The sequence below is a fragment of the Thamnophis sirtalis genome, unplaced genomic scaffold (assembly GCF_051295495.1).
Source record: "Thamnophis sirtalis isolate CommonGarterSnake01/CBP01778 unplaced genomic scaffold, rThaSir2_p1.2 scaffold_15, whole genome shotgun sequence".
Lineage (NCBI taxonomy): Eukaryota > Metazoa > Chordata > Lepidosauria > Squamata > Natricidae > Thamnophis > Thamnophis sirtalis.
Genome location: NW_028261395.1, coordinates 41,221,041 through 41,232,832, shown reverse-complemented (window position 1 = coordinate 41,232,832; position 11,792 = coordinate 41,221,041). Strand labels below are relative to the sequence as shown.

The following is an 11,792-nucleotide window of genomic DNA, read 5'->3' as shown; positions in this document are numbered from 1 at the left end:
TCAGACTCCAGGACTGGCCCATGTTCCTCCCCAACCTTCTCACTGTCCGCATCTGCTTCCAGCTCCACTGGTAGGCCGTAACAGATTGGGAGATGTTTCTTGAAGGGGAAAAAAACGCACTATTAGCTGTGAAATGTTCACAGGCGCGTGAACTGGTTGGGATATGTTAGTCTAAGGTATTGGATATTTCTCCTTTTTAATTATTCTCTTCTACAGGATATTTCTGGTGAAGGTCAGATTGCAATGTCATTGCACAGCCTACATATTTATATATACTGAATTTATCTTTCAAAAAAATATCAGTCTGTGGTATGATAGAAGCCAACAATATAAAAATACGAATTTGTGCCCTTATTCTTACTACAGATAGATATACAATTACGTTGTGTATTCTATTGAAATGGAATCTCAAGCAGACCGCTGAGGATTAGTAACAATTCTAGCCCAAATGGAGAAATTTAGGAACAGGCATTCCCTTCTCGCCCCACCACCATATATATACACGCATACACACACACACTACAGATTTGAGACTTGTGCAAACTTAATTTTTCAGAGAGCAGCCTCTGTTTGGGCTTACAAGCTAAGCAAAGTTAAATCGTGTTGGGAATAGAATGGAGACCACGCAGTGATCCCCGAGACTTGAAGCTTTATCTGGAAATCAAAAGGCTATTTTCATATTGGTGCCAAGTGGGGAAACTGTGTTATGGGGAAAAGAAAAGGAGGAAGATGCATGGGATATATTTGCCACTTTGAGTTTGGTAAAAAAAATATATATATAAAGACAGAATACAAACAATAAAAAAAGAATGAACCCTTGGAATGAAAGAGAGGAGGCAGGTAGATACAGATTAACCGAGTTGGAAGGGACTTTGTAGGTCATCTAGTCCAACCCCCTGCCCAAGCAGGAGACCCTACACCATTTCTGACAGATGGCAGTCCAGTCTCTTCTTAAAAGCCTCAGGGGATGAAGTTCCCACAACTTCCAAAGGCAACTTCTGTTCTTACGGTCAGAAAATTTTTCCTCTTATTTCCAGGTTGAATCTCTCCTTGATCAGTTTCCATCCATTATGTCTGGCCTTCAGGTGCTTTGGAAAATAGGTTGACACACACACCCCTCTTCTTTGGGGCAGCCCCTCAAATATTGGAACACTGCTGTTACACCTCTGGTGGGCTCCCAAACCACCCAATTTTCTACCTGTGTAAATTCCAGATTGGGACTGATTTTTCTATATCTATCTATCTCTTGTTATCTAAACCTACCTTGTCTGTCTGTCTATCACCATCCATCCACATCTATCCTTATCTATACCTAACTGGTCTGTCTGTCTGTCTGTCTACCCACCTATTATCTATTTACCTTATATATCTATATCTATCTATCCACCTACCTATCTATCCACCTACCTATCTATCCACCTACTACCTACATCTATCCATCCATCCATCTATCTATCCACCTACTACCTACATCCATCCATCCATCTATCTATCAGCACTGAAGGCGATCTTAGGAGGGGGAACCCTGTTATTTTCCAATATCTATCTATCTATCTATCTATCTATCTATCTATCTATCTATCTATCTATCTATCTATCTATCTATCTATCTATCTATCTTATATTTATTTACGTTATCTCTCGTTATCTATATCTACCTACCTACCTTGTCTGTCTATCTCGCACTGAAGGCGATCATGGGGGGGGACCCCGTTATTTTCCAAATTTCTTTCTACCTACCTACCGTTTCGCTTCATGACGCCCGAGGCGGCTTTAAATAAAGCGTGACCGTTCCCCGTGGCTGAAAGCACGACGTCTCCGTCCCCGCGTGGACCCTTCGCCCTTGGTGGTTGTTGTTTTTTTAAAAAAAATCCTCGCGCGTTGGTGGAGTCGCTTCCCCTCGGCTCCCGGCACGACGCTGCCCTTTCACGAGGCGGCCCTTCAGCCTCCCCCGCCGCCCACCTTACAGTCCCCCCCTCCCCTCCTTCTGTTATAAAAAAGAACCGCGCCGGCTGCAGCGGCGGAGATCTCGAGCGAACGTCGCGGGGCTTGAGAAACAAGCCGTGAGGAGACCAGCAGGCGATCCCCGCCAAGGAAGATTCCCCGGATCCCGCGCTGTGGGTGGATGGGAGGGTGGGGGCCGTGTGTAACCCTGTAGGATCCCCTCTTCTATCCCTCCACCCATGCCCAGGAGGAGGATCCGGGCTCGCTGGAAGAGGCGGAGCCGCGGAAGGTCAACGCGAGGGAAGGAGGAGGAAAAGGCGCCGCTGATCCCAACCAGCCGCCGCCGCTGGATTTCCCCCTTGGAACGTTCGCCCCCAGGCGGCCGCGCGATTGGCTGCCCGACGTTCTAACCCCCCGCGGGGAGGGAAGAGAGCTGAGACTCAACGTTCCAAAGCGGCGCCGAACGTTCTAAAAAGGCAACTCAACGTTCCATCGGCGCGGCGCTTCGGAGACACGCGGGGATTTTTTTTTCATTATTATTTTTTTCGCAGCACGAGGAAGAAGAAGGAGGAAGCGGCGGCGGCGACCCCTTCTCCCCCCGCTTTTTTCCCCTTATCCATCCGGGACGGATTGATATTCCGTTTCTCTTTTTTTTATTTTATTTAAATCCCCTTCTCCATTCCTCTGCACCCCACGGCTCTCCCCCCCGCCCCGCAATGGAAGACGTCGGCGCCTTGGTGGCGGCTTACTCCGGCGGCCTGGCCGGGGGCCTCGGCGTGACCGCGTGCGCCGCCGCTGCCGGCGGAGTCTTGCTTTATAAAATCGCGCGAAGGTAAGGAGGAGGCCGAGCACAGGGCTTTGTATAATATTTCCTCCCCTCACGATCGGGACAAAAAAAAAAGGGGGGGGGACCCCCGACGAGGCCCAGAGGCGGATTTGTCTCCTTACGACTTGGGTGGGCTGGGTTGGGGTGGGCAGACTCGGCGCTCTGTCTTAACCTCCCCGTTTGATTTTACCCACCCACCCATGCCTCCACTTCGCGCGCTTTGTCAAGAGCTTAAAAAGTTTTTGGGGAGGGGGTCTCGCAGACGGGGGGGGCAGAGTCCCCGGGATGTACTCGGAGGTGTTGCCCCCTCCCTCCCGTGAGTCCAAAGGCGGGAACGTTGGGATGTCTTTAAAGGGGGAAGAATTCGCTCTGGGGAGCGTTATGCAGCCTGCCAGCCCACGTGCCTTGAGAACATGGGAGTGCAGCCCTTCCGGGTTCAACTTTGCATAATTTGAGTAATTGTGTGTGTGTGTCTGTGTGCCTGGCTGCGGTGCATGGCGAATTAAAAGTAACTTGGAAAAGGAAGTGGCCTAGGTAGGTAGGTAGGTAGGTAGGGTAGCTAGAGTAGATAAATAGAGAGATATTGTAGATGATAGATAGATAGATAGATAGATAGATAGATAGATAGATAGATAGATAGATAGATAGATAGATAGATAGATAGATAGATAGATAGATAGATAGATATTGTAGATAGATGGATGGATGGATGGTAGGTAGATAGATAGATAGATATTGTAGATAGGTAGATAGATAGATAAGGTAGAGGTAGATAGATAGGTAGATAGAAGATAAGGTAGATAGTTAATACAGTAGATAGATAAAGTAGTTAGCTACAGTAGCTAAAGGTAGATAGATAGACAGGTAGATAAGGAAGATAGATATGGTAGGTAGATAGATACGGTAGATAGAGATATAGATAGATGATAGATAGATAAGGTAGATAGATAGAGGTAGAAGTAGATAGAGGTAGAGGTACATAGATGATAGATAGTTAAGAGATACTGTAGATAGATAAGATGGATAAGGTAGATAGATAAATAAGTTGGTAGATATGGTAGATAGGTAGATAGAGGTAGGGGGAGAGAAAGAGAATATCACATATACCAAACACACCCAAGCTACAGAAAGAATCCCTTTGGGATAAGTTAGCGAATTGGTGGCCTGCCTTCGGGTGTGTGTGTGTGATATTTGTAAGGAAAATCAGAATGTTGAGCTGTGCCATCCAATTTGTTTTACCCCCCAAACGGCCACAACTTCCCGGAAACCAGATTCCTGGAGAAGCAGAGGTTAACGTGAGATTGTTCATGTGCGAAGGCAATGCTACACAACTTTGCTACAGATTTTGTTTTATTGAAGCTGGGTCTTTAGAGGCCACGTCGGGTTTTTGGGATAGGAGACCACAGGGAAATCCAAGGGCAGCAGGGTAAACAGATGGGCAAAATATGCTGGCAAAAATCTGAATGAAGTTAATTAGTTAGTTAGCTAGTTAGCTATATATATATATATATATATATATATATATATATATATATATATATATATATATATATTTATATTTATATTTATATTTATATTTATATTTATATTTATATTTATATTTATATTTATATTATATTATATTATATTATTATATTATTATATTATTATATTATTATATTATTATATTATTATATTATTATATTATTATATTATATTATTTATTATTACTGGATTGACATATCACACTAAACAAGACACACAAAGGCAGACCCGAGCTTTATCCGGTTACACAAAAGCAGTTGCAATAATCCTCGACTTTATGACTGCGATTGAGCGGAACATTTCTGTTGCTAAGTGAAACATTTGTTAACCAAGTTTTGCCCTGTTTTACGGACTTTCTTGCCGCAGCTGTTAGGTGAATCACTGCAATTGCTAAGTGAGTCACCCGGTTGTTAAGTGAAACTGGTTTTCCCGTGGACTTTGCTTGTCAGAAGGTCGCAAAAAAGGAATCACGTGACCCCCAGGATGCTGCAACCGTCATAAATATGAATCACTTGCCAAGCATCTGAATTTTAATCTCGTGACCAATGGAGGAGATGCAACGGTCGTAAGGGTGAAAAATGGTCATAAGTCACTTTTTTCGGTGCCGTTATAACTTTGAACGGTCACTAAATGAACCTGTATTAGATCTAATATTTTAAAATATTAATATAGTGTACTGTTAAAATATTAAAATAATGCTAATGCTTTTGCTCTGAAAGTTATTCTGTTTTTTAAGTGATTCGTGATTTTTAAAAAAGGGGGGAGACTCGATTTATTTTTACAAGGGGGTTGAACAGCCAAAAGTCCTTCGAATATTTATTCAGCAGTTTTCATATATTAAAAAAAGGACCCAGAGATGTGACATATTTCTTCCTCTTAAGTATCGGAGGACCCATCATCCCCAACCCGCTTGGCTGGGAACAATGCAGTGGTGGGTACTGGGTGGTACGGCCGACCGGTGGTAGCTGGGAGCAGCAGCCACTGTACCGGAACGGTGGCTCGTTTGGCCTACCTGCTCGCCCCCGTTCCTTACCGTTTTTTTACGCAACTGAGCCAATTATACACCTGGGTGTCTCAAGGTGGTAGCCGGCCCCATACGGAGCGTACCGGTTGCAACGGAATCCGGAACCCACCACTGGAACAATGGTATAACCAGAGAACCAACCTGTGCTGAATTTCCACTAGAGAATATTAAAACATCGAGCAGAGCCAAGATCTGTGGCACAATTGTGGCTTAAAACAACCAGAGATGGAGTTTACAGGAAAAAAATACGGCCTGCGGGAAAATATTAGTATTTTCCTAGCTTGAGGAACAAAAAAATGGTCAGTTCAGAAGGGAGAAGATTTGGGGGATGGGAAGGGAAGCAATTTTTGTGAAAGGGTTAAGCCAAACGAGGCTGACGCTCTCTCTTTGGAATGTGATAAATGCTAGATTTCAAGCAAGTCTCCCCCCCCCCCCCAATAGAAGCATTTTTGTTTCTATCTCCATTAGCCTGAAATTGGGCAATTAGAATTGGGCTCCAGGATCACCGCAGATGGGGACTGCAACCAAGAAATTAAAAGAGGCTTGCTCCTGGGGAGGAAAGCTATGGCAAATCTAGGCAGAATCCTAAAAAGCAGAGAGAACCCCCTGCCAACAAAAATGCATATAGTTAAGGTGATGGTTTTCCCAGTTGCAATGGATGGCTGTGAAGGTTGGACCGTAAGGAAGCCCGAGCACCAAAGAATGGAGGCCTTTGAACTCTGGTGCTGGAGAAGAAGACTCCTGCATTGAGTCCCTTGGACTGCAAGGCCATCCAACCGGTCAGTCCTAGAGGAGATCAACCCTGGCTGCTCTTTAGAAGGTCCTAAATCCTGAAGAGGAAACTCAAAGACTTTAGCCACATAATGAGGAAGGACTCCCTGGAGAAGAGCCTCATGCTGGGAACGATGGAGGGCAAAAGAAGAAGGGGACAGCAGAGAATGAAGTGGCTGGATGGAGTCACTGAAGCAGCGTGAGCTTCAATGGACTCCAATAGAAGACAGGAAGTATCCATCTCGGGGTCATGAGATTCATCCTTCCTTCCTTGCTCCACCTTAGGTCCCCTCCTCTTTGGAAGGACTAGCCAACACCCACAAATAAGCCCCAATGTAGACCCACATGAGCTGGCTGGTTTCCAGCCATGCTGTTGAAAACTCAAGATACTGGACTCCTTGTCTTCTTAACCCAACAGCTGCTAAGCCCACAGGCTGAAGGCCACTTCCTCCAGCCCCATTGCAGGGAAATTAAGGGAGTTAAAGCCAGAACAGGAGGGAGCTGCTGTGGATTATGGGTCCTTTGCCACCAACTCCCTGGTCACAATATCAAGCCTATTTAGGAAGGAGAAGAAAAATATTGTGTATAATTCTGTCGGTCCGTCCTAGAGGAGATCAACCCTGACTGCTCTTTAGAAGGTCCTAAATCCTGAAGAGGAAACTCAAAAAGACTTTGGCCACCTAATGAGAAGGAAGAAGGACTCCCTGGAGAAGAGCCTCATGCTGGGAATGATGGAGGGCAAAAGAAGAAGAAGGGGACGGCAGAGAAGGAGGTGGCTGGATGGAGTCACCAAAGCAGCCGGCATGAGCTTCAATGGACTCCAGAGGATGGTAGAGGAAAGGAAGGCCTTTGGAGGAACGTTGTCCATGGGGTTCGCGATGGGTCGGACACGAATTCACAACTAACGACAACAGAATAACAGAGTTGGAAGGAACCTTGGAGGTCTTCTAGTCCAACCCCCTGCTTAGGCAGGAAACCCCTTCAGACAAATGGTTATCCAACATCTTAAAAACTTCCAGTGTTGGAGCATTCACAACATTCTGGAGGCAAGTTGTTCAATTGATCAATTGTTCTAACTGTCAGGACATTTCTCTTTAGTTCTAAGTTGCTTGTCTCCTTGATTTAGTTTCCATCCATTGTTTCTTGCCCTACCCTCAGGTGTCTTGGAGAATAGCTTGACTCCCTCTTCTTTGGGGCAGCCCCTGAGATATTGGAAGACTGCTCTCATGTCTCCTCTGGTCCTCCTTTTCATTAAATTAGACATACCCAGTTCCTGCAACCGTTCTTCATATGTTTTAGCCTCCAGTCCCCTAATCCTCTTTGTTGCTCTTCTCTGCACTCTTTCCAGAGTCTCCACATCTTTTCTACATCGTGGCAACCAAAACTGAATGCCTTATTCCAGGTGTGGCGTAGAATCAAAATCACGTGAAGTATTACTACCATTTTGTAAAGCCTTAGTAAGGCCACACCTGGAATTCTGCATCTAGTTTTGGTCACCAGATTAGAAAAAAGATGTGGAGACTTTGGAAAAAGTGCAGAGAAGAGCAACTAAGAAGATTGAAGACAGGCAAAAACATAGAATGGTTGCAGGAATTGAGTATGGCCAGTTTAGAGAAAAGAACGACTGGGGTATTTGAGGGGCTGCCCCAAAGAAGAGGGGAGTCAACTTATTTACCAAAGCACTAGAAGGCAGGACAAAGAAACCGTGGATGGAAACTAATCAAGGAGAGAAGCAACCTGGAATTAAGAAGAAACTTCCTAACAGAGAGGACAATTAACCAGTGGAACAGCTTGCCACCAGAAGTTGTGGGTGCTTCCATCCCTGGAGGTTTTGAAGAAGGGACTGGACAGCCACCCGTCTGAAATGGTGCAGGGTCTCCTGCTTGAGCAGCCGGCTGGACTAGAAGACCTCTAAGGTCCCTTCCAGCTCTGTTCTGATTGCTTACTTAACTGCAGCAAGCAAGAAAGGTCATAAAATGGGGCAAAACTCACTTAACAACTGTCCTGCTCAGCAATGTAAACTTTGAGTTCAGTTGTGGTTGTTAAGACAAGGATTACTTGCGAGCAGAAGTTGAGGGATTTCCAGTTTATATTAGCAGTTGGTTGGTACTCGTATAGAGATGCTGCCAAAAATTCTTTCAGGAACAATTGGCTATTTCTGAGACACCTGTCTATCAAATACCCAGTTCATTAGCGCACTGCAAAGAATTAATAACATTTTCCTTCTACTTTTTAAAGAACAGAACTGCTAGGGCTTAGCTTGAAAAAAAGACTAATTTATCTATGGCTGTTTACGCTTATCCAAAGGACAGCTCATCTGTCTATTAATAATTTCTCATGTGTTTTATTGGTTCCAATAAAAAGGAAATGCATTAAACTTTGATAGGATCCTTTATTTTCTGTATTTGCAATTTAAAAGTTGGGAAGAAAGACAGAGAATGTGATTAGGAAAATATTAGAATGTGCAGAAATGAACAGATTTAACACTGGCAATTAAAGAGAAAGAACAAACTGATTATTATACGATATGGGAATCATTTTATCAATGTTTAGAGAATAAATATAAGAATTAGAAGTAGATGTGTAAAATATAGAAAATGGATTCATAGAATCAACATAGTTAAACAGAGTTAAATAAATCAAGAAGAGGAGTTTTATAGTATTACACATTTAAAGTATTGGTGTTAAGCTAGGAATAGATTAAATAACGAATATGATTGTAATTTTTAACTGCTATTGCACAAAATATTTATACCCAAACGGCACACTGTTTAATGGAAGATGGATTGTTTATATTAAAATAAAATAAAAAAATATTTTTTAAAAAATTGGGAAGAAATACTTACCCTATGTACAAAATAGAAGGATATTTCAAACATGCAGCCAAGGTGTTCTCAGGAGAGATTTAAAGTTCTTTTAATATTTACATGCTCTTTTTTTATTGATGGGTTTGGGAAAGTATTTCTGACAAGCTAACAGCCTAATATGAAATAATTCTCAACTGGCTCATTTAACCCTTAAAGAAATTACTTGACTTGAAGTATCAGTGATATAACGAAGATAGGTTAACTTGGTTAAATAAATAGATTACTACTGTTATTAACATTCCTATAATTGATACTAATGTAATGAATATTGTTGTAAACACCTTGATTTATTATTTCCTAAAATGATTTGTACCCAGACAATACACTGTTCAATTGAAACTGGAATTTTTGTATGTTTAAAAAATAAAAAAAGAAAGAAAATGATTTGACAGTTTCCCTAACTGAGTCGGCTGTTGCTAAAAAAAAAAAAATATTTTCAAAATAGGAATTGGCTGGGATTGGTTCGTTTTTCTCTAGAGAGAAAGAAAAAAGGGGTCTTTAAAAAAAAACTTTAAAAGTCTGATGAGCAACATCCTAATGAAAAATAGCTTGGATTTTTAGAATCTTTTAGAATTTTTTAGAATCTTAGAATGTGCAGAAATGAATAGGTTAAAGCAGTGTTTCTCAACCTTGGCAACTTGGAGATGTCTGGACTTCTGGGAGTTGAAGTCCAGATATCTTCAAGTTGCCAAGGTTGAGAAACACTGGGTTAAAGACACTGAATATTTTAAGATATGGGATTTGTTCCATTGATGGTTAAATAAGAGAAGCAGGAGTTAGAACTTTTAAAACTCTTAAGAGAAAGATTAATTTTATCATCACGGTTGATTACTGCAAGTTGTAAGTTAATTCCAGTATTATTAATAATGAATATGTATTAATATAATGAAGGAAAAGCACTGTTACTTTAAGATTAGTGCTAGAGAATATCATCACTATTAAGATGTGGAGGATTTTTGTTCAAAGGAATTGTAACCATTCAACACACTGTCTTTATGGATATTGAATATGTTGCTCTTTCTATTTATAATTTTTTTAAAAATAGCGTCGATTTTGTCAGTTTAATGGAAAGTTGATGAAAAGTTTAGATTGATTTTTAAAGCAAGTGGTTTTTTTTAAAAAAAACAAACAAACCACTTTTTAGGATGTAGCTGTTCTGTGGTAGCCTTCCTCTGCAAATCCCTTGATTCTCAAACCCTCAACCCCAAGCACTAAGGGTTTTGTAGTCCCCTGCTTTCATAAAGCAGCCAAGCTAGAGAATAGAGGCTTTATAAATACTATGAAAGCCTGTTGGGGATCATCAAGAAAGCAGGAGACACCCCTTGGGGCAGAGCCACATGGGAACAGGTGTCCAGATGCTGTGGAATCTCTCCTCTCTGCCATTTGCTGTGCCGCCTGTTAGGCAGAAGTCCAACAGGTGCTGATATCCAATCCTGGTCTCTAGGGGAAATAGGCTTCCCCATAGCTGGATGCCAGTTCTGCAATTTTCATGGGGGGGGGAATTGGGCTGCCACATCCCCCTACCCTCTATTTAATTAGTCCTAGCAGCTGGTCACATGCGATGCACAAGTGTTCATATTAGATTTTTATTTGGGGGGGGTTCCCTCCCCAGACATCACTTTTTTTCTCTTCTCCCTCAGTCTAATCCAGAAAGGGGGAAAATGGCTTCCTATTTTATTATATATTTTATTTTTATTTTATTTTATATGTTATTATTTTATCTTATTTTACGCTTTTGGGCAGACAGTAGGAAGAAAAACTTCTTATATTGGGGTGGGGAGGGGTGCTGCCTGTTGGACCAGCCTAATGACACCGTTGCTAGGTGACCCCAAGATGCTTCCGTTGCCCGGCAACGGAAACCCCTTCTGAAGAAGCAGGCAGGAAGTGGCAGGGTTACTAGGCAACCAGCAAAAAAAACCCACAGCTTCTTCTGAAGCAGGCAGGAAGTGGCAGGGTTACTAAGCAACCAGCACATGGCTTCTCTCCATCCTCTCCAGCCCATGGGCCTTCCAGAATGCCTTTGTGCCATTTTTGGAGCAAAAGGTTCAACCTGTGGTGGGCGATGGGTCCCATAGGTTAAAATGGAGTCCAGTTTAAGGGGTGGGACATGAACAAAATAGGGATTGGGCCCTGCTTGTGAGACCCAACCCCAACGGAAGGACCATGGCATACCCCTTCTTTGTGCAAACATTGTGATTTAAAATATGGGTGTGAAGCTGGAGAAACAACTACTGTATTTTTCGGACTATATGATGCAAAACTATGTCTCCCCAAAGGGGGTGAAAATGTCTGTGTGTCTTATAGACCGAATATTGCTGAAGCCCCGCCCACCCAACGGCCATTTTGGGGCCTCTGAGCGCCCCATTTTTGAGGCTTTTGGGGGGGCTGTTTTTGAGGCTTTTTGGGGGGCTGTTTTTGAGGCTTTTTTCAGGTCGTTTTTGAGGTTTTTTTCTGGGCCATTTCCCCCCAAAAAGCCTTGAAAATGGGCTAAAAAAAAGACCCTCAAAAATAGGCCAAAAAAGCTTTGAAAATGGGTAGAAAAAAGACCAGAAGAGGGCTGGGAAAAAGTCCCCCAAAAGGGCTGAAAATGTGGCATGCGGAGGCCAAAAACCTTTTTTGTTGTTGTTTTCCTCTTCTAAATTTAGATGCGTCTTGTAGTCAGGTGCCTCTTATAATTCAAAAAATACGGTGCCATGTTCCCCTGAAAATATGACAGGGTCTTATTTTCTTTTGACCCCCGAAAATAAGCACTTGGCCTTATTTTTGGGGAGGTCTTATTATTTGTGAGGTGCAGGAGGCGGCAAGCGTGGTTACCTCATTGGCTGCTGCTTTTTGG

The 11,792-nt window shown here is 42.7% G+C and overlaps 1 protein-coding gene across 2 annotated transcripts in view; it reads left to right on the top strand.

Moving 5' to 3' along the window:
- Positions 1-2,251: 2,251 nt before the first annotated feature.
- The window catches only part of TMEM201 (transmembrane protein 201), a 34,237-nt gene continuing 24,696 nt past the window's right edge, over positions 2,252-11,792 (top strand). For both annotated transcript variants that reach the window (XR_015695161.1, XM_087702415.1), the window contains exon 1: positions 2,252-2,776. Coding sequence is in view for 1 of the 2 variants with exons in the window: in XM_087702415.1 (XP_087558541.1) it covers positions 2,661-2,776 (116 nt within the window). In the remaining variant the exon portion in view is untranslated. The remainder of the gene's footprint in view (positions 2,777-11,792) is intronic.